At 51.4% G+C, this 27,200-nt stretch overlaps 1 protein-coding gene across 5 annotated transcripts in view; it reads left to right on the forward strand.

Moving 5' to 3' along the window:
• The first annotated feature begins 247 nt into the window (after nucleotides 1-247).
• Nucleotides 248-27,200, forward strand: part of NECTIN1 (nectin cell adhesion molecule 1) — a 183,265-nt gene continuing 156,312 nt past the window's right edge. For all 5 annotated transcript variants that reach the window (XR_008311049.1, XM_053269578.1, XM_053269580.1 and 2 more), the window contains exon 1: nucleotides 248-958. Coding sequence is in view for 4 of the 5 variants with exons in the window: in XM_053269578.1 (XP_053125553.1) it covers nucleotides 877-958 (82 nt within the window). In the remaining variant the exon portion in view is untranslated. The remainder of the gene's footprint in view (nucleotides 959-27,200) is intronic.

The raw sequence follows: 27,200 nt of genomic DNA on the forward strand, positions 1-27,200 counted from the left end.
CCGCGTCCGCGCTCGCCAAGGGCTGGGGTCGACCCATGGAGCTGCCGCGGGGCGCCTTGAAGGCAGCAGCCGGGGGGGCCCCCTGAGCGCCGCGCAGGCAGGCAGGCAGGCAGCGTGCTTGGGAAGTCCGGGAGAAGCGCCCTTCTCCTCCGTCGTCGTCGTCGTCTTCTTTTCGGCAGAAAGCCGGGATCTGCGGCTGGGGCGGGAGAGCAGAGGCGCACCCGACGCGGACTCTCGCCCCACCAGGAGGCTCCGGAGCGCGGCAACGCTTACTGGCTTGGCGAGCCTGGCTGTGCTCGGGGAGTGAGCGCCGGGCGCCGGGATCTGCTCTGACTCTGAGCAGCAGCAGCGGCCCCTGAGGAGGCGCCCTCCTTCAGCTCCTTCTCCTCCTCCCCTCGAGCTCGCCCCTGCTGCTGCTGCTGCTGCTTCGCCTCGCCTCCGAGCCCGGAAGCTGGCCCCTGAGAGAAAGAGCGCAGGGAGCGACTGGTCCGCAGCTGGGACGCCAAGGACCCCCGCCGCCAGCCCGCTCGCCTAGCTGGCCCCCGCCCCCCGCAGGACAAGGGGATCCTGCGCTGCTTTCTCTCGGCACCGAGTTGGTGGGGGGGCGTGCGTGTGAGTCATCTGGCTGCCCTGGTGGATATTCTGCTTCATTTGCCCCCCCCCCCCGCCTCATTTGCCCCCCTTTTCTTTTAGCCACCCCACCCCCCCGGGACCCTTTTCAAGAAGGTGCTTTTTGTGAGTAGGTCACATTGATGCCGTGGTGGCTAGAAGATTCCGGGGGTTTTACTTCGACTGGAAAGCCCTGCGCGCCTCGAGGCAGCTTCGCATCTGTCTGAAGACACGTTAGCATCCTGAGAACCTAAGGAACTCTCTCCGATGGCTGGGAAACTGCAGAAGGGCTGGTTTGGGGGCTGGTGGACGACTGGAGTTTGCTTGGCGGCGCTTTCCTACATCCCAGGTGAGTGATGGTCTGAAGGAGACCTCCCCACCCCGGCCCCTGTCCTTGTCGATGCCAGATTTGGGTGGTTCTCGGACTTGTGGTTGGCCTCGCTTGTACCTGAAGCTGATGTGCTGCTGAGAAAGTTGTGAAGGTGAAAGGCTGGATTTGGAGGAAAGGCTTGGCGAAGCTGCTGGGGCGTCCCCATGGGGGAGGGGGGTGCAGCTGCCTGGTGGACAGATGTTGGAGGAGATCTTGGGCGGAAGATCTCCCCGCTGCAGCCCGGTGGGTCCTGGATCCTTGCAAATGTCTCTCTTTGCCAGATACTCTCTGGGATCTGCTAGTTTCCTTTGTCAGCGAGCTTGGCTTTCCGGTTTTCCAGAAGTGGCAGTTAGGAAGCATGGTAGCTGATGGTTCTGTCTTCCTACACCCTAGGCACGGCTGGCCGATTGAAAGCGGGAGCGGGGGTTGGGGGATTATGCACGTTCTATCTGGTCGTCTCCACCCTTGGGGTCTTTTTCCCAAGAGACACTTGGGGGCAGACAGATCCCCTTTGCAAGTCTTCTCACCACTCCACTTTATGCACAGCTCGGGTCGGAAGTAGGTGGAGAACCCTCCTTTGGTTTGCTGCCCCTATCTGATGATTTGTTCCCCTTGTCCGCATCCTGCATTTTGTCCACCCACTCGGGCAGCTCTCCTGACCCTCTTTCCCAATTCTCCCTGCACCGGGGGTCTTCCAGAAGTGGGTTAACTTGGATGTGGGCCAGAGGAGCCCGGAAGAAAAGAGAAGGTGGCTGTCCACTGGAAGTAGCAGGGGGCAGGGTGTGGAGATGGGGGTTCTGGTGGTGGGGCACCTAGGAGAAAGGGCAGTCCAGGCATACGTTGCTGGTTGGTGTGGCTGGGAATAGCATTTTGGAAGGCAACCCCAAGCGTTTCATGGAGGGCGATAAACTCTCTGGGCTGTGGATGTTTGGGCCATGCATGCTGTGTGTGTGTGTGTGTGTGTGTGTGTGTGTGTGTGTGTACGTACGTGCCTTCATTGCTGCCCTCATCTGCTGTGCCAGCTTTCCTTGTAGGGGTACGAAGGCGTTGTGTGTACTGCAGTGGGAGGGCTTGTCTTGTGGAGAGGGAACTCTGCCATGGGCAAAGATGTGGGCTGCTCACGAGGCAGCTTGGGGGTCCCAGCAGAGGAGGAGGGCGTCTTTGGCTGTGACGCACCAGGTGAGTAGCAGCTGCAGTGCCTAAGCTGGAGCCCCATGGTGGAGTGGCTGGGTCAGTGGTGAGGAGGGCATGGACATGCTGGTCCTGTCCTCTGCTTGGATGCCCACTGGAGTGGCAGCTGGCAACCAGGGAAGCCCGCCCAGCTTGGCTGTCAGCAGCACTGCTGATGCAGCAGGGGGCAGCCTGAACCGAGGCCTGGAGGGTTGCTTGGTGGGCGGGTGAGGACCTGGCAGAAGCAAGGGAAGGTTGGCGGGGGGGGGGCTTCCCCAAAGAGACAAGACAAAGAGGCATGCAGATGCTGAAGGGTTGTCCTTCTCACCTGGAGCCAGGTAACAAGAGCAGACATGGCAGAATGTCTTGGAGAAGGGAATTGAAATCGTCCTCCAGATGCCACTTCCCCCAGGCGGTTTCCAAAGCACAGTATCGCTACTCCCTGGGGTGTTCTGTCCAGTCCAGCAGGATGGGTTGAAGGGGCTCATTGGAGAGCTGTAATTCACATCCCACCCTCAGGATCCACAGGATAAAATGTCACATCCTGGGATCAACAAGAACCACTGAAGGAGGGTTGGATGTCTGATGGATTTCGCCATCAGATTTGATGGAGGAATCAGTTTTGTTAACTTTTCAGGGATTAGAGGCCTTAAAAGCTGAACCCCCAAATGAGAGGCCTGATGAATACCAAATGAATGATGTGATGCCAAGTTAGGGGACTAGAACATCATGTTCCTGGCAACTTCTGCTGGTTTCTCCCATGTGCTTAAATTAGTTGAAATCTCCTCTCTGAAATGATGATAATTGAGAATTTTCCTTTTTAGGGATTTTTTTTTTTTAACTAGGCTGATTATTAAAATAGTTAAGCACAAGTACAGAGAGAGAGAGAGAGAGAGTTGCCATCTCTTGCTTGCTTCTCTGCCAGGGAGAAAGAATCCATATGATGCAAGCATGCTTTCTGGGAACATCACGTGTTTCAGAGCAGCAGAAGGAAAGTGTCATTTTTGTCCCAAAAGCTTTTTGTCCTCACTTCAGAGGCTCCAGATTTGTCTCTGAAATTTGTGTACTGACATGCACCAGTTTGCTAAAATGCCAAAAAGTCACTTGGGATCAAAAATGTGTCTGTGAAATTCAAGTGAAGTTCTGGAAATGTCTGGATATCCCCACCCAGGCTTTTAAAATGCGGGGATCAAAGGCTGTGTGTTCTGAGTGTCTGATAGGAGCAAAGCGGTAAAGGACATGTACCCATGAAGCCTTGAATGTGATGCTGATATTGGTGTTCCAATTTCCTGTTGTTCAAACTCTTCATACTGCGCCCGGAGTATATATAGCACCCGGAGAAAGAAGAGGTCTCTTTCCCGAAGACCTAACAATCTATGTTGGTTGGCTGTGAGGGAGAAGATGGGAAGGAAGGACTTGGAGAGGAAGGGATGTCTTAAGTCAGTATGGTTTTTACCTCCTTAGACTTTGTTTCAGCTATAGATGAGGATCAAGGGGTTAAGTCAAAGGCCTTTTGTGGTTGTGCTACAATAGCATGTCCGTGGGAATTACATTCTGTTTGGTATTCTGAAGCACACAGATCCTGCTTTTGCGGGCAATTGTCAGAGACCCTCTCGTGCCCCTTTGAGATAGTGCATGATGTGTCTGATCTTGGAGGAGCCAACCAAGCGATGAGTTAATAGCGGAAGGGAAGGGGGCAGAGCATGGCTTCAGCTCCCCCACCTGTTGTTGGACTACAATGCCCATCATCCCCAGCCACAGTGACCAATAGAGGGGGAGTATGGGAGTTGTAGTCCAACAGCAGCTGGAAGCTGAATTTGTGCAGCCCGAAGGTAGAGAGTAGGGGTGGGCCAACCACAAGGGGCATTGGAAAACAGTTAATATTCTTAAATGTTAATATTCTTAAGCACAGAATGAAGGGAAAGCGGTGGTTTTGAAACGTACCCACAAACAAAAAATATGTCTAGGCTGCTATTCATTAAAAAACCACCACCACCCCACACTGGTTTTATAAGGTCACAAAAAAACCCTCTAAACACACTGAGATCAGACCCGGAAAAAACAAACTCAACAACCTCTGTGATATATCAGGCAATGAACCCAGGGGGACACTTGTCCAGAGCAAAACAGCAATTGGTTTTCAAAGGGCAGTGGAAACAGAAATGGGTTTTTGCCTGACTCTGAGAGGCCAGCAAGGAGGGAGGCTCTCTGGAGAGGGTTCCAGAGCATTGGGGCTGCTGCAGAAAAGGCCCTGCTTCTGGGGAAGGCTGATTTCATCTTCGCATGCAGTGGAACCTGGAGCAGGCCTTAGAAGATCTCACGTGCTGGGGGAACCTCATATATGAGATAACAAGGCCCCAAACCATGTAGGGTTTTAAAGTAGGGCTTCCCAATCCTGGGTCCTCAGATGTTGTTAGATTACAACATCTGGGGACCTAAGGTTGGGAACCTCTACTGTAAGCATTAGCAGCACCCTACATTTTGCCCAGACATGGACCTTTGGCCACTACGGCTGTTCCCAAAGAGTTAAGATCACATCAGTCCCCAGGTACAGAAGGATGTAAATACCCTTCTCCCTCCATTCAGCTCAGATACCAAAGGCGTGCCTTCAGTTTCATGCCACGTCATCTAGTTTTATAGGGTCGCCCCCCTACACCCCTCCCATTATGCTTAGTGAGGAAGCAATATCCTGCAGCAGCAGTTTCCACAGGTTAGCAGTAAAAGCAGTGATGAAAGTTCTCTGTGTGGCTCTGCGTGTCTGTACCTGCTGAATCCTGAGGTGTGTGCTTCTTGCTCATCAGGAGGAAGGAAGGCGGGGAAGGGGAAATTCAGAGTGAATTATCTATTTTTCAGTTTCCCCCAGGTTAGAGAAGACTCCTCTTCTCTCTCCTCCTGCTTTCTTGAAGAGAACGGATCTTCCTTAACTTATGAGTCAGACCCTAATGAAATCCAACAGGCTGGTTTTTAAGCATTTCCCCGGGGTTCCTTTGGACACAGTGAATGTACTTCACTTCATTGTGGATACGGATATTTTGTTATTAGTATTATTGTTGTTGTTGTTACTATTAATATTATGCTGCCTGTTTCTCTGGCTTGCCTCCCTCTTAGTACAATATTTACTTTTTCTTACGTGCAAATAAAAGGGACACTTTTTCTTTGGCTATAAAAGTGATATATACACACACACAGAGGGAGAGATCCCTGCTCTACAAATCTGCCTTTTGTATGATTGGTTCAGCAGCCCAGAATGGATGGAGTTCCTTCACTCTCAGAGACAACCTGTGTACTTTTCTTTGTGGAGGCTGTTGCAGGCTGTGGCTAGGATGCCTTGAAATGCTGATAGGATGACGGGGCTAAGAAACCTCTGAGGAAGCGAAGCTGGTCCACCTGGTGTGGCAGAACAAAACACACGCTGAAGAAGCAACATGTTTGCCTCCATGTATACGTGTGTGTAGGCCATGCCTGGTTCCAGGAAGCATCTTCTTCTGTGTGGGTAATAAACCTTCAGTCTTTCACTTGGAAGAGCTCCTTCCTCCTGGAACTTCACGAGAAATAATCACATTCTTCTTTTTCAGGCAGCCATTACTGCCTCTGTGACCTCAGCAGCCACTGCACCACTCTCCGTCCTCATCTCAGACCTATTTGCATGCCTAGCAACCCCACTCACCTCACTCTAAGGAAAGTGAAAGGTTGTCGTGCTTCAAAGCTAAGAGCAAAGGGTCAAGAATAAATATGAGCCTAAAAGGGTGAGCAAAAGCCTGCCCAATTAACTCTTAATACACATTTCTGCCTTCTGGGGGCATTTTGCTATGTCTGTAAAACAATGGTTCACCTCCCCTTTGCATACATAAATTGCATTTATGGTGATCTCTTGGCTCATGTATGCTTTAGTAGCATATGCACACACCATACTAAGCTTCTGGGCAACATATCTGTTTGTTTATTTAGGTATCTGTGGTTGTCCCCCCTCTTTTGTGAATGTATCCAGTCTAAACGAAAATAAAAATGTCTCTAGTCAAAAATGATGCATGCATTTAAATTGCAAAACTAACCATAACACCACAGTGAAATTGACAGTTCTAGGCACTGGCCTTTAATCGTAAAATAAGCAGAAAAAGCAGAACCAGTTATGAAAAGAAAAGCAGCCGGCTTCACACCAACCCATAAAATGAATATTTAAAAGCAGCAGATGGGCAGAAATTAATAAAGCTGCCTGTCATTGACTATCCACTAAAAGCCAGAGTGGCTAAGTTGGTTTTAACTTGGTGTAGGAAAAAAGGCTGGAATGGATGCCTCTTCAGTTGTCTGGGGAGGATATTTCACAGGCAAGACACTGGAAACAAAAAGTCCCCTCTGGTTAAAACATTGTGCTCTGCATCCAAAGAGTTCCTTTTTTTGTTGTTGTTTCCTCTTTCCCATCACCACTCTCCTGCTGAAGAAGGACCTCCGTTAGAGATCTGAAAGGTTGGGCTGGAGTCACATAGGAAGCTGCCTTCTACTGAGTCAGACCATTGGTCCATCTAGCTCAGTGTTGTCTACTCTGACTTGCAGCAGCTCTCCAAGACTTGCTTTATTTATTTATTTTGACATTTGACTCCTGCTCTTCCTCCAAGGAGCCCAGAGTAGTGTCCATGGTGGTTTATCCTCACAACAGCCCTGTGAGGTAGGTTAGGCTGAGAGAGAAGTGACTGGCCCAGAATCGCCCAGGGACTTTCATGGCTGAATGGGGGTTTGAACTTGGGTCTCCTTGGTCCATTTCCAGCACTCTAACCACTGCACCACGCTGACTCTTTCAGGTAGCAGTCTCTCCCAGCCCTACCTGGAGATTCTGCCATGGACTGAACCTTGAGACCTCCTTCATGCAAAGCAGATCCTCTTCCACTGAACTAAAGCCCCATCCCCTAGAGGGGTGAGTCTCTTACAGCAGATGGTGCTCATATGTAGTCACCCATACCAATGCAAACCAAGACAAACTCTGCTTAGCAAAGTGGGCAGTTCTTGCTTGCTACTGCAAGACCGACTCCCCACTCGGAGAGTTACTGGCCAGCCTTGATTCTGGAAGTGAGAATTCCCAGCTCAGTCGAGAACTTGCAGAGCGGCCTCTAGACAGTCCCCTCACTTGCGAGCATGAACAAGATGCCCCTCGGTAATTTTGGAGCCTAGACCTATAGGCCTTTGGAGGCCCGCCCCACCTGCAAATTAAGCATCATCATGCTCTGCCATGCAACCACGCCATCCGGGACAGACTAAAGAGGATTGGGGGTGGGGCTGGGGCTATGGAGACCCTGGACTTTGGCCCGGGAGCATAGACTGCTCTCTCATTGCCTCTTGGCAAGTGGAAGGGAGCGGGTCTTGTGGCAGCAAGCCTGAAGGGTCAGGTTTGCTGAGCAGGATCCACCTTGGTTTGCGTTTGGGTGGGTGTCTCCCCACGGGAGTGCTGTCTGCTGTGAGTTATTCCCCCCCCCCAGCGGATGGGGCTGTAGCTCTGTGGTGGAGCCACTGCTTGGTGTGCAGAAGGTCCCAGGCTCACTCCTTGGCTGTATCTCCAGGTGGGGCTGGGAGGGACTCCTGAGCCTTGGAGAGCTCTGCCAGTCAGTGTAGGGAATCCCGAGCTAGCTGGACCAAGGGTCTGCCTCAGGAGAAGACAGTGGCCTATGGTGGTGAAAGGCCTGAGTGGGAGGAGCCCATGGTTCAGTAGTGGGGCATCTGCTTAGCATGCAGAAGGACCCAGCTTCACTCCCTGGCAGCATCTCCCGGCTGGGCTGGGCAGGGTGGAGCACTGGGCTTGTGGTAGCCAAGCATGAGTTGTCCCCTTTGCTAAGCAGGGGCTGCCTTGCTTTGCATTTGGATGGGCCGCTCTGGGAAGAGCACCTGCCTGCTTGCATGCAGAAGGTTCCAAGGTTCCCCTTCCTGGTGGCATCTCCAAGATTAGGGCTGGGAGACACTGTTCCGCCTGCAACCTTGGAGAAGCCGCTGCCAGTCTGTGTAGACAATGCTGAGCTAGATGGACCAACCGTCTGACTCCGTAGCAGGCAGCTTCCTATGTTCCTGTGACATTGGCCGCATTGGGAAGCAGCATCCTAGACTTCCTTCTTCCTTGCTATTGTGGGATTTTGCTGCCCTACATATATGTTATGGTGCTGCCATTCATCAGCTCTGAAGGCTCCTGCGGGCAACTTCTTGCACCCGGGCTGAGTCAGAGGAGGAACCAGAAGAGCGGGCTTGAGAGTGACCTCCTTTCCCAGGCCCTCGTCTCCTCTGTCTGCTTCTCTCTGTGTGCCATGATTAACAGGGACTGAGTAATAAGCTAGAGAGCGCCTTGCAGGGGTGTGGCATAAAGGCCTAGATAGCGAGGGGAGATAAGGAGGGAGAGGTGGTGGAGAAGGCCAGGAGGGAGCAGACAGTTGGCTGGGCTTCAGTGAAACAGCTGTAGCCGGCGGCGGGAAAGAGGTTGAGCCTTCTCTGTGCTGTGTCATCAAGATGAGGATCTGGCCCGCAAAGGTGTGCCAAGGAGCTGGGGGGTGGGGCTAGGATGGAGGGGCCAGACAAAATGGTACCCAGTGGATGCAGGAAAGAGATGGGGGGAGGTATAAAAGGCTGCTGTTTGGTGGTAGAGATTCCCAGGTTCAGCCCCTGGCAACATCTCTCGGTAGGGTTGGGAAAGACTCCTGCCTGGGGCCCTTCTGAGCTGCCGCCAGTCTTGAGTAGATTATTATTATTATTATTATTATTATTATTATTACATTTCTATCCCGCTCTTCCTCCAAGGAGCCCAGAGCGGTGTACTACATACTTGAGTTTCTCCTCACAACAACCCTGTGAAGTAGGTCAGGCTGAGAGTGAAGTGACTGGCCCAGAGTCACATCCAGCTAGTTTCCTGGCTGAATGGGGATTTGAACTCGGGTCTCCCCGGTCCTAGTCCAGCACTCTAACCACTACACCACGCTGGCTCTTGCCAAGCTAGATGGAGGAATGGCTTGATTCAGTAGAAGACGACAGCTTCAGTGGGAAAGGATCTATAGTTTGTTGGTCGAGCCTGCCATTTGCACGCAGAAGGTCCCAGGTACCGTCCAGGCAGGGCTGGGGAAGAGCCCTCTTTGAAACCTTGGAGAATTGCTGCCAAGCAGTGTAGACAGCTCCACATTTTCTCCACCTCGCTGTTTCTTCTGCCTCAACAGCCTCACGTCTTTCTCCAGGTCCTTAGCAGATTCCTACTCCTTCCTACCCTCACCCCAGGATCCTCGAAGACCAGAGGTGTCCCAGAAAGTTGGCAAACCCAGCACGATCCGAGAAGCATGCCCAAGGATCCCTTGCAAGTGATCCTGGTTCACCCTCCCCTTTCCTGGTGTCTGTAAAAATAAAAATAAAAATAATACAAATCAGTATTTGCAAATTTCCTTAGGTGTTGTGTGGAATTGAGCCAGCCCTGGGCAGGACCTTTGGTCTTTGGGCACGGCTGGAAAACCCCAGGCACTGAGTGGGATTCTTGTTACCTAGTACAGTGTTCCTCAGCTCAGTTGTGTGTGGGGGGTAGCCTAGCCCTTCCCCAGATCTGATGCCCTAAGCGATATGCATATGTTTTGTTCCTCTTTAAATGTATGAACTGCTTGGCTTTCAAAGCAGTCCAGAACCAAGAATAAAAAAAGCTTGCAACTTTATAAAACTAAAATGGTTTTGTTTTTTTTTTTTAAAGGAAGGGAAAGCCCAGCGATGGCCTTGTTCACATAATTGTTCAAATCTAGGTTTAGTGTGAGTTACCAACATCAGTGTGATTGTGTGGACCTGCACCAAGGTAGGAATCTCAGATTTGTCTCGGGCCATAAACCACCTTGGCGTGGGTTCACACAATTATGCTAATGTCTGAAACCCACACTGAACCTAGATTTGAACCATTGTGTGAATGTGAACCACAGTACCATTTCAATACACAGATGCACCCAGGACATTTTGAGCAGATCACCAGTGGCACACCAGCTTCTCTCATAATGGCCACATTTCCCCTGTTACAGTGACCTCTGGTGATTTTATTGTGGGGCAATTTTAGCCAACCTCTCCCCATGTGAAAATGAGATCCTTACAACCTTAATTATTACCTGCCATTAACATATTGGTTGAGAAAGGATTCATTGATGCAGTTACATAATGTAAGAGATTTGAGATACCCCAGAATAAGCTGGGGGGAAATTGTTGACAGGTCCCTGCCCCAAGAAGCTTACCATCTGCAGCATGGGGGAAAACAACAACAGAGGAGGAGAGGAAAGGCTAGCCAGAGTTGCATGCAAGTGGGTGCAGTTCTGTTTTCTCAGGGTCTGTTTGGACTGTGGGTGAGAGCTTGGGTGTCACTTTTTTCAGCCATATTCACGACTCTGCTCTCAGCTGCCTCGTGATGGTGCTTCAGCAAACAGGATATGGGTCCTGCGCTCTTGATTGCCGGTAGCACCACCTGCCCTGAAAGCCCCAAAGGATCCGGTTTCTAGTTCTTCGGGAGCCTACCCAGCACCTGGCGTTCTACCGTTGGTGATGTTTGTTTATGGGGCTGTGTGCGTGCCTCTGTGTGTGTGTGTGTGTGTTCGCTTACATCTGTTTGCCGTGCTGCACGAGGCAAAACAAGATCCATTAGAGCGAGGGGAAATGGAGGGAACGCAGCACGAGCTGTGCGACTTCCTAATTAAATAATAGGGGAGCGAAAACTGCTCACTTACCCAGGTGCATTAGCTGCAGTGTGCAGAGCTGGGGATACAGCTGTGGGCTGTGGTGCCACCCAGCTGGCGTCTCCGGTGTGGGATTTGCCTTGGAAAAAGCAGAAACCCTGGGTGGCACTCTCTCTCTCTCTCTCTCTCCTGGAGATGAATTCCCAGCTAGGCCTGGATGTCTGAAGGAATCAGCCCGTTTTACAGTTGGGGTTTTTTTGGCTAGGTGGGACAGAGCAGCACATGCGTCCCGAAGGTCTGTGTGTCAGAGAGCCAGGGTTGGTGATGACGCTGGGTGTCCCCGAAGAGACCAGGCTGGATGCGTTTCCAGCTATAAAGCCCGTCCCCAGGGGAGGCTTTGCTGTCAGTCCATGTGGGCCAGAAGTGGGTGCTTGCTGCAAACCAAGTAGAGGTTGAGCTGAGTATCGAGGCAGCAGGGCAGAGTCGGATGCAGGCGTGTCACGAAAGAGCCGAGGCGGCAGTCAGGAAGCTTGGGCAGGGGACGGGGCCCTGGCACGCTGCTAGGGCATCTGCGCCAGAATGGTGTAGTGGTTGGACTACGAGCAGGGAGACCCGAGTTCAAACCCCTGTTCGGCCATGAAACTCACTGGGTGGTTCTGGGCCAGTCACTCCGTTCTCCGCCAAACCTACCTCATAGGGTAGTTGTGAGGATAAGCATGCACACTGTACACCGGGAGGAAGAGCGGGAGATGAATGGAAAAATAAATAAAATCTGCCCGGCATGCAGAAGGTCCCAGGTTCAGCCCCTGGCATCTCCAGGTGGACCTGGGAAAGACCCCTCTCTGAGACCAGGCAAAGTCATTCTCAAACAATACCGAGCTGGATAGACTGAGGGTCTGAGTCGGTACAAGAGAGCTTCCTTTTTCCCCTAGTCGTCACTCACAAGATGAGTTGCTCAGATTGAGCAGGACGCTCTGGCGGAGTGTAGGGCTTGGTGGATCCAGATCGGCCCTTCTGGGTCAGCTGGCTGGGTGCCCAGGCAGGCTGGTTCTTGAGCCTAGGTGGCACCCTCGACACACACAACTCAGTCTGCCAAGAGGCATCAAGTATCATCAAAGCCCTTGCTGATACAGAGCGGGGTCTGGTGCTGGAGTCTGAGTGCCAGGAGCTCAGAGACACACACACACAGACACAGACACAGACACACACACACACACACACACACACACACACACACACACACCCTGGCCAGTGCCTTCCATATTGTGTCTAACAATACATGCTTCTCAGGGCTTCCATGACTTCTGCAGGTTCCAGTAGCCCAGGTGTCTCCTGTCTCTTTCGCTGCCTAATGTCTGATACCAGCTGAAAGCCTCTGGGTAAAAGGCTAGGGATGGAGAGGCGGGCTCTGGATTCCACAGCTGGCGGCTGGCGGCTGCACCCCCTCTCCAAAACAGAGAAGAGAGTCTTGGAATACAATGGGAGTCTGTTTGGGTGTGAAATTCAGGGGCCGAAGCAACGGGCTTAATGGCCACACAGATTCTCCAGTTGCCTCGTTTCCCAGTCAAGGTTTCAGTGTGTCCCGATTGCCAGATGTAGGAATGGGTGGCTTTTGACTACTTGTATGGTTATGGGCTCGGTGGGGGTCTCGTCTTCCTGTTTTGAAGCCCCGGCTTTGGTGGGACATGGAAGCCCGAGAAGCACATGCTCAGGTCAAATCTCTTTCCTCCACAGTCCATTTCCAAGTGACGCTCTGGGGCAAGGAAAGCTCAAACTGTTGCCAGGAGAAATGTCTCCCCTGTCCAGTTTTTGCCCCCCCCCCCTCCTGTTGTGCTGCCCCACCGTTTTCATCTTTCTAATCCAGCAGTTCTCTAACTTGGGGTCCTCGGATGTTGTTGGACTATCACTTCCATCATCATCCCCCCCCGTCCCCCCATAGTGGCCTTATCGTCCATCAACATGGCGGGACCCAGGCTTGAGAACCCCTGTCAATGGACTGTTTGAGACCGGCCCTACGTTCTCCTGTCTTTCTCTTTCCCTTGGCAATTTTGGTGTGGTGGTATAGGGCATATCTGCCCTAGAACTGCTTGTGGGTTTGGTATGTGTCAAGGCTTCCCCTGGACGATTCTGGGAACTGTATGTTGATGAAGGTGTTAGTAACATAGAGATTTTAAAAAAGACTAAAGTGGCACCCCATTTGTAGAGGACCATCTGTAGTGTACATCTCCCAGGATTCAACTGAAAGCTGCCAGTGGCTGGCTGTGATATTCCTGTAGCTGCAGCTAGGAGTGTTGCCGAACCTCTGTGGGGAAGGCCCCATATGCCTGACATTGGTCATGAAAGTGGCATTTAATTAATGCAGAAGGTGACACTAAGGACTGCACTGGGACCCCTTTGGCTGTGAGTTCCTTGACAGCCCTCTGCACAGGATAGCTTTTCCCAGAGTTTCCGGTGAAGAGGGAACACCTGTGGAAACCAATTTGTCTGGAGCGTGGACACGCTTGCCATATTGTCAGTGCTCCCCCCTGGGGTGATTTGTCATCCATTGTCATTGGGATAGTTCATTTGAAAAGAGTTTTAGGGTTTAAGAGACTAGCGATTTCTCCACACAATGTCAAATTCAGAAGTCCGCTTTGACCTGCTGGGATATCGGGGGGAAAATCAACTTGTGGCACGTTTACCTGTGTGAAAAACAGTCATGAAGGTTGGCCTTAAAACTGAGCAGTTGATGGTTAGAGAGGCCAGAGTCACTAGCCCAATAGCCAAGGTGAGAGAGAGCAAGAGGCTGGCTTGGTGGAGCTCTCCTGCCAGTTTTACAAGCCTCTCGAGGCACTTTTCCTCCAGCCCTGAACTCCCAGTGAGATATACAGTCTTGGTGTCGAAAAATACCAGATAAAAGCACCTGGTGGTGCCCTTTGTTGGACATGTAGGACTGGCAAAACAAGGACACTTTCACACAGTGCATAATGGATCTGTGGAATTCTCTGCCCCAGGAAGTGGTGATGGCCACCAGCTTGGAGGGCTTGAAAAGGGGCTTAGACTTTAGACATAGCCTGGGCTCCTTGAACTGGGACCTACATGGGAAGCGTATTTCCTAACCACTGGGCGACAGGGCCTCTCCAGGGAAGACTTGTGCATGTAGGAAGCGGCCTTGTCCTGAGTCAAATGATTGATCCTTGCAGCCCAGCGTTGTCTACTCTGCTCTGGCAGCAGCTCTCCGAGGTCTCGGGCAACCCGGCCTCTGATCCTTCTTTACCGAGTGATGCTGGGGAATGGGGCCGGAGGCTTTCCCCAGGCAAACCCTGTACTCCACCATGGAGCTGGAGCCAGTCACCTAGGAAGCTGCCTTATGCTGAGTCTGGCTCAGCACTGACTGGCAACAGCCCTCCGGAGGACTCTTTGCCTACCTGGAGATGCTGCCAGGGATTCAGGCTGGGACCCTCAGCCTCTAGAGTGACAGCCTCGCCTCTGCACTAATGCTTGCATCCAGACATTCAGAGCATTTGTATAATTGGCACATCCCCCCCCCCCTCAATTTTGGACCCTCATTATTGTCAGGCCAGCTGCTGGTGCCTTCTCCCACTAATGCCGAATTGCGGCATGGGGTTATTTCTGAGGCTGCAGAGTGAAATATCATGGGGGTGACAAATCCTTGCTGATCCTAATAAGTCATGGCCAGGGCACTGGATTAAAACTTGCCAGGCATCAGCTGCTGGATTCTGAGTTCAGCCTCTGGCCTGATGCATTCTGGGAGTGTGTGTGTGTGTGTGTGTGTGTGTGTGTGTGTGCGCAATTTTGCCAGATATAGCACCACTTCTTCTTGACTCTGCATGCATCGGGCTTCCGCCTCTCTCTTTCCTGCCGCTGGAGTTGTGCTGTCCTTTCTTCAAATCCGCTGCCACCTCCCTCTTTCTCCTCTGCCCCACAACATACACACCTGCGCCTCTCGTAGCTTCTCTGCCTCGCACAGGTGTTTGCTCTGCCTTCCCAGAGCCCAGAGCCTCTGCTGTGCATTATTGATATAGCCCCAGCCTAAGTGTGGTCATCCTGGCCATCTGTACGGCTCTTTCCCCAGCTGTGCCAGTGCCGTGCATTGGCTGCGGATGTGACGGGACTGCGGACAAGGGCAGTCCTGGCTGTGCCCCGTGCACAGCACGAAATACACTCTGCTGCTGGAGGATCACCCAGAGAGGTGGGGAGTTTCGAGACGAGCTTCTCAACGCCGCTGCGAGGCTTTTGCTGCCTGCTGACCGCGCATCTGTGGCTGGCAAACGCAGGCCTCTCCGTTTTAGTTCCAAAAGACGAGGATCTGAGTCACAGGGCGAGCTTGTCTTGGTCTCTTTCCAGAGGAGATGATCGCAGCGCGGGAAGGATCTTGGGGGATTTGTTTCCCGGCATTTGGATCTCTGTTTGTGCAGCTTTAGCCAAGTCTCTCTCTCTGGGATGCCGAGAATCCCTTCTTCTTATGCTATGCACGGCGGCACAGGAGGAGATGCTGAGTGGAGAGGCATAAAACTTCGGGAGCCGAGGGTAGCACAAGAACTGACGTCGCTCTCGGTGGAACAGCCAGTACTCACTTTGCACCGCGCGCATCTAACATTCTGTCACTCTTTCATGTAACTAAGAAAATAACCCTGCTTAGGGCAGTGCAGAGAGGAGGAGTGTCGATTCGCAGTGGCTTGGATCATGGTGGGGGGTGTAACCCCCAACCCCTAAGTGTCCCAGAGTGCATCCATTCTCAGGGACTACCAGGGTTAGAACCACCTTAAGTGGCGCAGCAGGGAAATGCTTGACTGACAAGCAGGAGGTTGCCGGTTCAAATCCCCGATGGTACTGTATCAGGCAGCAGCGATATAGGAAGATGCTGAAAGGCACCATCTCATACTGCGCAGGAGGAGGCAATGGTAAACTCCTCCTGTATTCTACCAAAAGAAAACCACGGGGCTCTGTGGGTGCCAGGAGTCGAAATTGACTTGACGGCACACTTTACTTTACCAGGGTTAGAACCTCGAACCCCAAGCTCTGTGCCTAGCTGTGTGGTGGGCTACAAGAATGGTGAGTTGGACTGTCTCCTTGGGCCAAGGGTTCCCAGCCTAGGGAACCTTGGGTCCTGGCCATTGTGGCCGAGGATGATGGGAGTTGTAGTCCATCAGCATCTGGAAACCCAAGGTTGGGAATCCCTGTCTTAGAAGATAGAGGCTGAAAGACATTGTGGCTGAGAATGATGGGAGTTGTAGTCCATTAGCATCCGGTGGCCGCACATCCCTTGCTGTCAGCAGTGAAGGGTAGCCAATTACTTTGAGTGACTTCACCCACCTATGCTGCTTATGGGCCCTTCTCAACAGGAAGGACTGTAAATTCTTCCTGTCCAGACTGGGACTTAACCATCAAGTGTCAGAGCCAGGAAGAGATCATCATTGCCATGGCTGTGTTCCCAGCATCCCAGATCCATCATTTGTCTGCGAATAGCAACCCTGAACCTGGAGACAGAGGCCTCAAATTGTGTTGGTGCCAAGGGTACTGGCTGGGTGGTGGTCTCCCATCCCCCTTCTCCTTGGGTCAAGAGTCTCCAATTGTATAAAGATGGTAAAGGTCTCCGGTGTGTTCATAGCTGGAGGTGAAAGCTGAATTAAAGATTCCTGGTCCATAGCTGCTTCTCAGAACCATCTTGCTTCACTGGCTCTTACTGAGGGGATCCAGACCTTAGAACAGGATTGAGAGGAAGTAGCTCTTAGCCACATCCACTTTGAGCAGCTCAGGAAGAACATAGTTTTAAATTACAGGAAGGTCGAGCGAGGATAAACCTTCGCAACTTCTCAGCTCCGAGAACAATTTAAGTAATGGAATACTCTGCTTTATCTTCTCTTGAAGAAGAGAGGCTGCTTGCATTTTGTCATGGAGCTGCCAAGCAGAGGCATTTCTGTGGTGTGTTGCTTTCATAGTCCTAAGGAATGGGGCTTTCATTTTTATTTATGTAAAGAAACCCTAAATATTTGGCCTTGAGTTTATGAAGACGGACTCACTTAAAAGTGTCCAGCCAAATGCCAGGTGGAACCTCAGAAGACAGAGAGGACCAGCTGTGAGTCACAGAATGGAGATTCAGTTCAATTTTATTTTAGTTTAATGTTTTAAACATTCATTTTTTGTTTATACTTTTGGTCCCCAAAAGTATAAAAATAACAGTCACCCATGCAAGGCCATTTGAAACATGGATTCAGAATTCAAAGCTCTTTGCTTTTTCCTTGACTGGCAGGCAGAAGGTTGTAAGGGAGCCTTACAAAGGATGAGAAGAGTGCCAAGGCTTTTCAAATCCATGAGGGAACCGTTAAGGACTAGAAGCTTGCATTGTTTTGCAACAAAAGCTGGGATCTGCTTTCTGAGATGCACCAAATACAATTTTCTTTCCTGTATGACTTATTTCCTTAAACCAACGTTCAATTCGATCGGCTTTGAAGGAGTCGGCGGAAGCCGGGATTGATTTCAAACAGGTTGCTTAATCCATGCCTTGCAATGCACCGTTTGTTAATTCAGGGTGGCACAATGCACAATGGATTATTCCTGGAGCTGGTAACCTATACATTACATGCCTGGCACAATCATTACTTAAGTAAGGAGATGGAGGAGTTACGGCAGCGCCCATGGCAAGGCAAATGTGCACAGTCATGAATTTTCAGAGTTGCAACACCCAGAATTTACATCATGCCGCCGTTAACTAATGCAGTGACCCCATTTGCAAGTTTGGTCTAGCATTCACTCAGTTGACAAATGGGGCAGGCCTCGGGGCCCCTCCGGTTTCTCCTTGTCAAGGAAGAGCAGCTTTGAGCAGGGGTGGGCAAATCTGGCCCTCCAACTGCTGGTGAACTACAACTCCCATCATCCCCAGCCAAAATGTATTGTTCAACAACAGTTTGACCTGCCTTAGAATGTACCAACCAGGGCAGCCCTTCCATGAGGTGGGGTGAGGCGGTCACCTCAGGCAGCAGGTCTCTGGGGTGCCAGTAGGCAACATAGGAAGCTGCCATATACTGAGTCAGACCACTGTTCTATCTAGCTCAGTGTTGTCTACACAGACTGGCAGCGGCTTCTCCAAGGTTGCAGGCAGGAATTGCTCTCGGCCCTATCTTGGAGAAGCCGCTAGGGAGGGAACTTGGAACCTTCTGCTCTTCCCAGAGCGGCTCTATTATCCCCTGAGGGGAATCTCTTCCAGTCCTCACACTTCTAGTCTCCCTTTCATATGCAACCAGGGCAGACCCTGCTTAGCCAAGGGGACAAGTCATGCTTGCTGCCACAAGACCAGCTCTCCTCCAGGAGCTCTCTTGCCCCCTGCCTTCCCCTTCTCGAGGGGAAAGGGAAGAAAGGGGAGGAGGAGGGTGCATGCCAAGAGAGCAGCATCTGGGTCAGGCATCCATAGATTCCCTTGCCCGCTCACCAGTGGCAATCCCCCCAGCTTTCTGGAGAGCAGCAGTGGCACCGCACAGCTCTCCTCCCCAGAGGCCTCATTTCCAAGCCATTTTTGAGAAGGCCAGGAACAGTCGGCATCCTTTCTGAGCAGGAGGAGAGGGCTTCCCCTGTTCCTCGCCACCTCCGTCTCCCAGTGCAAAGGGCAGAAGACCTGCTTCTCTCTGAAGACTTCTGCATGTGTTCCAGGAAAGGATCCGAGAGGGGACTGGTGGTGACCACCGATAATGGCTGGCTGGTGAGCTAAGCCTCGAGGAGTGGCCCGCTGCTCAGGTACTCAGAAGGTGGAAGCCAGGGTGTTTTCCTCAGTGTCTCTCCCCACCTTTCCCACAATTTCCAGGCATTACAGCCTCCAGGATTGGTTTCCAAGAGTCACCTGTAGATTGGCGCCCACTCCCGGGCGCTCCTGGCCAATCCTGGAGCTTAAAACTCTGCGGCTGAGTATTTTGGAGAAAGATGCATGGCGACAAGGAAGTTTTCCCACCCTCACTGATGCTTTCATCTCCGAACTCATTAAGGAGTTCCTGGTACGTTGAGGAACATGGGAAGCTGCCTTGTACATTGTCAGACCCCTGGCCCATCTAGCTCAGTCTTCTCTACACTGACTGGCAGCAGCTCTTCATGGCTTCTGGTCGGAGTCTCTCCCAGCCCTACCCTGGAGATGCTGCTGCCAGGGGTTGAACCCGGGACCTTCTCCATGCAAACAGTCAGATTCTCTACCACTCAGCTGTGGCCCAATCCCACGGAATGTGTTCTCAGTTTCAGGGAGCAACTGAAGGAGGGAGCTGCCCTACTGAGTCAGGACCTTGGTCCATCTAACTCAAGACTGCCTACACTGACTGGCAGCAGCTCTTCATGGCTTCCGGTAGGAGTCTCTCCCAGCCCTACCTGGAGATGCTGTCAGGGATTCAACATGGGACCTCCTGCATGCAAAGCAGATGCTCTACCACTGAATCATGGCTGCATCCCACTGAAGACTCTCATCACCCTATGCCACTGCCTTCTCCTGAGTCCGACCCTTGGTCCATCTAGCTCAGTAATGCCTACACTGACTGGTAGCGGCTCTCCACGGGCCCAGGCTCAGGAATGCCTCCCCTGTCTATAGATGCTGCCCGGGAGTGAACCTAGGACCAGTGTTCCTCGCAACAGGGATTCCCATATGTTGTTGACTACAACTCAAATCACCCCCAGGAAAATGCCACGGGGATGGCAGCAGGGGATGATGGGAGTTGTAGTCAACAGCTTCTCGGAATCCCCGTTACATTGTTTTTAGATTGTTTTGATATTGTTTTTAGCACTGTGTTTTGAATTGTGTGTTTTGATGTCTTTTAAAAAGTTGTTATACACTGCCTGGAGCCTCTGGATGGGGTGGTTTCTAAATGATATTATTATTATTATTATTATTATTATTATTATTATTAATCCATTGACAATAAAATTCAGCCATCCCAGGTCCTTGGGAAGGACTCGATGTCTGGATCAAACAAACCAGTCAATAACTCCTGTCTGACTGTGTAAATAAATAATAATAATAAAAAATACAAGGAACACTGCCTAGGACCTCCTGCGTACAAAGCAGGAGCTGAGCCATGGAGGTCATCTTCATGGGTCACCCCCCTCTGATCTAAGCACAGCAGGGCAGAAGTCTTTATCCAATATTCATCTGCCTTTTTAAAAATAAAATTCCATGCCTGCAGTACAACTACGAAAAAAAAGTGTTTATAGCTCCCCCCCCCCATGCCGCCCTGGCCATCCTGCTTCCCTTCCTAGTGTTAAATATATATATATCGCTCGCCCGTGGAGGTGCATCTTTCAACAAGATTTAGAATTGTTGCTTTCAAGTGATGTGGAAGATGAACCTCCCTCTCGCCCATCCAGCTTTGCATCTCTCAGGAATTTATTCCCCTTATTTGCAGGAGCCCAGGATTAATTAGAGGCAGCATCTCCATCCCAGATCTCTAATTATTTAAAGGGATTTTTTTAAAAAAATGGGCGGTCTCCAGGGAGGCCAGTGGTCCTGGGCGGCTGCACCATTGCCCTGCCCTGCTGCTGCCGCCGCCGCCGGACAATCGCCCACAAATCGCAGGCAGGAGTCAGGCCCTCTCACCCCCGCCCATGCATCACCCGACTCACGTCAGGCAGCTGAGCTCTGAGCCGAGTGTGGTTCAGGCTTCTGGCTTCCTTGGTCCCAGGCTCCATGAGTCAGGCAACGCTGTCAGGGCATGGCCAAAGAAGCTCTTTGCTTCCTTCCGGAACGTTCTGGGCTGCCTGGGGCAGGGTGTGGCATTTATGGGGCTGGCGTGTGGAATATTTTCGGCTTTCTGGCTGCTGTTGGGTGTCTCTCCTCCCGGGCCATGTTCATGGGCCAGGACCTGGCCCATGAACAGGGCAGCTTGGGTTAAGGTTCACGGCAGCTTGAGTTGCCACCATGACTTCAGCTTGGCCCGGTCTGGAATGGGCGTTTTCCAACCAATTTTCCAAGCGACCAGTGTCCAACATCAACCCTGGTTGCTGGGCCAAGAGGCCCCTTTTAAAGTGGGGAGTGAAGCCCGTCGGAACACGGGAAGCTGTGTTATGCGGAGTCAGACCTTTGCTCCATCGAGCTCGGTCTTGTCAGTACTGATTGGCAGTGGCTCCTCAAGGTTTCAGCAAGAGTTTCCCCCTGCCTGGCCGAGCGGGGAAATGCTTGACTAACAAGCAGAAGGTTGCCGGTTCGAATCCCCGCTGGTACATCTATTGGGCAGCAGCGATATAGGAAGATGCTGAAAGGCATCATCTCAGACTGCGTGGGAGGAGGCAATAGTAAGCCCTTCCTGTATTCTACCAAAGAAAACCACAGGGCTTTTTGAGTGCCAGGAGTCGAAATCGACTGGACGGCACACTTCACCTTTACACTTCATCTGGCAATACGAGGGATTGAACCTGGGACCTTCTGCATGCAAAGAAGTTGTTCTACTGCTGAGCTACGTCCCCATCTCTCTCGGTCATCTTGGGCCCATCACCATTTTGCTACCTGACCTGCCTCTGTTTATTATTATTTTTTAATAATAAAAAATATTTTAAACATTGGGTTTCCTCAAAACCACCCTGTTTTGAGGAAAACCCCTTTTAAAAATATTTTTTATTTACACTTATATCCTGCTCTTCCTCCCAGTAGCCCAGAGCCATCTACAAGCTTATGTTTATCTTCACAACAACCCTGTGAGGTAGGTTAGGCTACAAAATAAGTGGTCAGCCAGTGAGTTTCATGGCTGAATGGGGAGTTGAGCTTAGGTCCGGTCCTAGTCTGAAATTCTAACCACTATACCATGCAGCCCCGAGCTTCTTGGAGAAAGGGTAGGATGTGCATGTGCTTAACAGTAATCAACACATCATCTGCAAATAGGATCTGTAAGGACTGAAGCTGGAAGCAAGCTACGAATTTTGATCTAGAAGTAGAGCTCTCCCTAATCATAATCTCAGAGCTGTGCCTGTGCTGGGATTTGAGCCAGGAATGCATCATCATTCCCTCCAGGGTATATACAATGCCTCTGTGTACCCTCTGTGCCCCTGCGGCCTGGGAGGGTTGCATTAGAGGCTCTCCCCATATCAAGTGGGATCAATACAGCTGTCAGACTACAGCCACATTACCTCCACTAATTGGAACAGCAGGAGACAGGCTGTGGCACAACCACCGATGCGCAGGGTCACAGACAGAAACATCTCGCCCGTTTTGCCCTTTGGGGTGTGGTGGGGGTAAGGAACCCCATGTCTTCCCGAGAGCATGGATTCCGGCTGTCGAAAGAGTATGCAACAGGGCGGGGGGGGCGGTGGCCTCTCTATGGAGGCGTGACTAGGAGACTTGTCAGTCAGGTTCTGATTCTGTCCCTTCAGTTACCAAGGTCTTGTGGTAGCAAGAATAACTTGTCCCCTTAGCTAAACAGGGTCTGCCCTGGTTGCATATGGATGGGAGACTTGATTTGTGAGCACTGGAAGAGATTCCCCGTAGGGGATGGAGCCACTCTGGGAATTGCATCTAGGTTCCAAGTTCCCTCCCTGGCAGCTTCTCCAAGATAGGGCTGAGAGAGACTTCTGCCTGCAACCCTGGAGAAGCCGCTGCCAGTCTGAGTAGACAATACTGAGCGAGATGGACCAAGGGTCTGACTCAGTATATGGCATCTTCCTATGTTCCCAAGTGGGCAATTCAAGCTGGTACATCTGTGTCAGAGCCCACCGTCATCAGAACCTGTTAACACAGTTAGAACCCGCAGAGTTGTCCAAGAGCTGGGAATCGGGATTCCCCAAGGAACCTTTGGAGAGTAGAGCCGGTCTGAGGATGACATCTTTCTAGAAAAGGCCTGCTCAGCTTTGGCCCTGCAGCTGTTTTTGGACTGCAACTCCCACAATCCCCAGCCACCGTGGCCAATAGTCAGGGATTATGGGAGTTGTAGGCCAACATCTGCAGCGGGGCTGACGTTGAGCAGGCTGGGACTCTAGGACAACCAGGAACGGATCTCCTCCCGGACCTTGCTTTGCTTTGGCCCTTGTGGGAAAACCTCCCTTGGAGCAGAGAGAGGATGTGCTACAGAAACAGCCGGGTGTCTTTATGCAGATTAATGCTGGACTTGACCTCGGAGAGAGCTAGTTGGTGTTTATTTAAATAGAGGGCTTCTTTTGTGGAGGGCCTTAAATGGCGTGTTAGCCTCTGCCCTCCTCTCGGTGAGCTGCACGCCCGTTTGCTTGTCCTCTCCCCTTGCTTTCCGGTTTTCCGCGAGATTAATAAAGACCCACTGGAGAACTTCTCATCTTTTGATGCTGGCACAAGGGGTGGAGGGGAGGCAGCTTTGATGTGGGAAGAGAGCTGGAGAGGTGGAAGAGGAGGAGGAGGAGGAGGATTGATTGGCCACCATGGGTTAATTCCAGGCAGCTTCCCTGGGTGTGCCTTACAGTAGCAGGCTGTTGCTGCTGCCGCCAGAAGGAATTGCTGGCTTCATCACCGACCCCATGCACCTGTGATTGCTGGTGCAACTGCATGACTGCATTGTGGTGACAGAGAGAACCAATGCCTTACTTTCAAGGCTCCCCTTTCTCTCAAATTTATCTTATGTGCCTAGGGACAACGCAGTGGGGCACAAATGACTGTGGGGCTGCCAGGGTGCCCCCCGTCCCCCATCCCCCTGCTCCATTGCCCCATCCCCCACTGCACTTCCCACTCACATGCACACTTGGCCATGTTTATCTTCCCTGCAGCTTCATGGCTGGGGTTGGGACGGAATGTGCAGTGGCCCCCTAACCTGCTCCAGCCAGCACAAAGCAAATGTGAAGGGTGCAAAGCAAAGGGCGAGGAGACCAGTGTGACCAGGCAGCCTTGCCCCTGCATTGGTGTGACAACATGTGGCTCTGTGGGTGGGCTCACCTTGGGGATCTCTTCCCAGTTCTGCCTGGGCTTTCTTGGGTGCTGCAAGCTTTTTAGCATCCATGTTCTTTGGAGGCAGGGGCTTTATGGATTGCTTTTGAACATTCCCATTCTGTTCTTCCCCCAAAGAGCCCAGAGTGGTGCCCATGGTTATGTTTCTCCCCCACAACAACCCTGTGAGGTAGGTTAGGCTCAGACAGAAGTGACTGGCCCAGGGTCACCCAGTGAGTTTCATGGCTGAACAGGGATTTGAACTCGGGTCTCCCTGGTTATAGTCCAATATTCTCACTTCTGCCTCATGCTAGCTGGGCTCCAGTGCTTGGCAAGAAACCTGGTTGCTCATGGCAGGGGGAACTCGGAAGCAGGTCGGTAGGAAATACTGCATTGGCCAAGGGTGGCAGGAACACCAGCGGCTGGGAGAAGGCGCTGATTCCTGCTGCTATTAGGGGATTTTGTTGTTGTTGTTGTTGTTTAGGAGGCAGGGAGCAGATCAAAGCTATTAGCTCCCAGCGTTTGGGTCCATTGCATTTCTTGCTTAGAGAAGCTCCCCAGGAGCTTTGGTGAAGATGCCTGGATGTGCCAGCAGCATCCCAGGGCAGAGGTGGGGGAAACAACCGGAGACTTATCCCAGGCTTGGAGAGAGGAGGAGGCTGGCCCATGACGGATTGATTCTTGGCTGGAGATGGCAAGGTCACTGGCTCCCATTAGCAGTTCCCAGGGCCATCTCTGCACGTCTCTCACCTCCACACGCTGCGGTCTCGATAAGGAGCCGTAGGAGCCGGCTGACCTTGGTAGCTGGATACTCCGGCAGAGAGCGGAAGATGCCTGTGGGGGCGGGGAGGACAAATGGAGAGGAGGAGCGGTTAGCCCCAGCCCAGAAAGCAGGACCGAATCCAGAGGGGAGCCCTCCGAGAATGGCTAATAAGGATGCAGGCTGTAGGTGTGTCTCTTGGCTTGGCTCGTACCTTCATCCCTGGGTGCTCGGTACACAGGGTGCCAGAAGTGAACACAGATTCGTGGCATGCCTGGACCCAAGGAGAGGAGAGCTGGTCTTGCAGTAGCCAGCATGACTGGTCCCCTTAGCTAAGCAGGGTCTGCCCTGGTTGCATATGAATGGGAGACTAGAAGGGTGAGCACTGGAAGAGATTCCCCTCGGGGGATGGAATATCTGGGAAGAGCATCTAGGCTCCAGGTTCCCTCCCTGGCAGCATCTCCAAGATAGGGCTGAGAGAGACTCCTGCCTGCAACCTTGGAGAAGCCGCCGCCAGTCTGTGAAGACAATACTGAGCTAGATAGACCAATGGTCTGACTCAGTATGTGGCAGCTTCCTAGGACCCCCTGGGCCTGGCTCTGATACTGTTAGATCTTGGTCAAAACCAATCACCATCCTGCCTGGACTGACACGGGGAACTTCCTAGAAGCCCAAGTGGGCTCTGCAAGCAGAGATGTGTGTGGCCCAAAGCAGAAAGGAATGGTGTTGGAGAGCAGCTTCCTATGTTCCTAAGTCAACCCAATCATTACTTCTGATGCAACTTTTGTTTGCTAGGTGCCCCCACAATGCCTTATGATGCAAGCTCCACCCCACACCCCCAGATTGCAGGAGAACATCAAATCCCCAGCTGCTCCCCGGACCAGCCGAGAAGAGCAGACACACACACCCCTTTAACTTTGGCCCGCCAGGCTGTGTTTGCAGATGACCAGAGAATGACTAGGTCTGAGGATACAGTGGGAAAGAGTTTGCAGTCTGTTATGGGGGCCAAACTCGTAACACTTCACGAATACGGCAAATATTTATATACCACTTTTCAACAGAAGTTCCCAAAGCAGATTCCACGTGTGTGTGTATGTATATGTGTGTATAAATTATCTATCTATCTAGCTCTATATATAGATATATTAATGGTTCTCCATCCCCAAAGGGCTCACAATCTCAGAAAGAAACATAAGATAGACACCAGCAACAGCCACTGGAGGGATGCTGTGCTGGGGATGGATAGGGCCAGTTGCTCCCCCCCTGCTCAATAGAGAGAATCACCACTTTAGAAAGGTGCCTCTTTGCTCAGTTAGCAGGGGATGAAAAGAGATGAAAAGATGCTGCTGTTAATTTGGAAATCCAGTTGGAGACCATTTCTTTTTGGAAACGAATGCTGAGGCAGGCAATTCATCTTCAAGAGAGGGAGTGCAGCTTGTGAGACTAGCTGTTTCTTGGGGGCCGAGGTGCACTGAGCAAAGAGTGTATTTTGCGCTGCAGAATGTGCACTTTTGGGGAGCAGGATTACATCTTGCATTCGTACACCACTGTGCAGTACTTCAGGGGAGCAATACAAGAGGGAGAGAGAATATTTGGCAGTGCTATATTCTGGCACTGTTTATGCACCCCCCCACCCCCCCAGGAACTGGTGCCCTAGATGACTGCCCACATCTGCCTCCTGGTTTGAGCCAGCCCTGCCTGCATGTGAACATAGAAAGCTGCCTCCTACAGAGTCCAACCATGGGATTATCTAGTCCAGTAGAGACGACTCTCCCTGCCAACAGCTCTCCAGAGTCTCTAGCCAACACATTTCCCGGCTGTGCTGCATGGAATCCATCACCAGGAGATGCCGCCAGGTATTGGGCCGGGGACCTTCTGTATGCAAAGCGGGTGCCACTGAGCTGCGGAGACCTGTGTGACTCCACTGAAACTCCCTGGCTCTGCATCACTCTGTGTCAAGTCTTGAAGCCAATTTCTTGCCATTGTCTTGGGATATTCCACCGCTGAATTCATCCGGTTGTGTTTTTGGGTGTTCTCTGCTTGCTTTCGTTGAAAGAGTCATTTGTCAGGCCAGATTAGACTGCAAATTTAGGTTCTCTTCAAAAGAAGCTTGTAACAAAGTCTGCCAGAAACCAGCGGGAAAAGGGAGAAATAAAAGAGATTCTTTTTCTTCTCAATGGAAACACTGTGGAGAAAACAAGCCAGCGAGAGAAAATGTATGTTTGCCCAGAGCCTTCACTGCTTAGATGTGGCGGATTTATCCAAGCTTGAGAGAAGGTGAAAATGAAAATAGGCAAAATAGATGGATATTCTGTGTCAGTCTGCAATTTGCATTGGTTTGTAATGATTCTTGCCACACAGACGAGAATTAGCTGTTACTCCTGACACTTGATAAAGAGCTCTGTGTAACTTGAAAGCTTGTATACTCCTTCACCATTAGAAACTGGTACACTAAAATACATCATGTTTTCATTTTTGCCTGCTTGCCTGACTAATGTTGACCACATATCACACTATCTGTTGTTCCTGCCAACACCTTTTCAGACCGTCCTCATCAATCATAAGGGCTAGAAAAATCATTAGCTTTTAAAATGAATGCATAATATTTTAGTTGATTCAGTCCTTTATTGCTAGCAAAATGTTCACCTCCACATCCCAAGCTCATTCTCAACTCTTCTTTTAGGTTTGCTCAGCAGGGTAATCTTTGCCTCTTTCCTCAGTGTGAGGTGTGTTGATTGCTAGGCATGCAAATAGGTCTGAGATGAGGGTGGGGATTGGTGCAAAGGCCTTTGAAGT

This window comes from Hemicordylus capensis, chromosome 8 (genome assembly GCF_027244095.1).
Source record: "Hemicordylus capensis ecotype Gifberg chromosome 8, rHemCap1.1.pri, whole genome shotgun sequence".
Taxonomy (NCBI): domain Eukaryota; kingdom Metazoa; phylum Chordata; class Lepidosauria; order Squamata; family Cordylidae; genus Hemicordylus; species Hemicordylus capensis.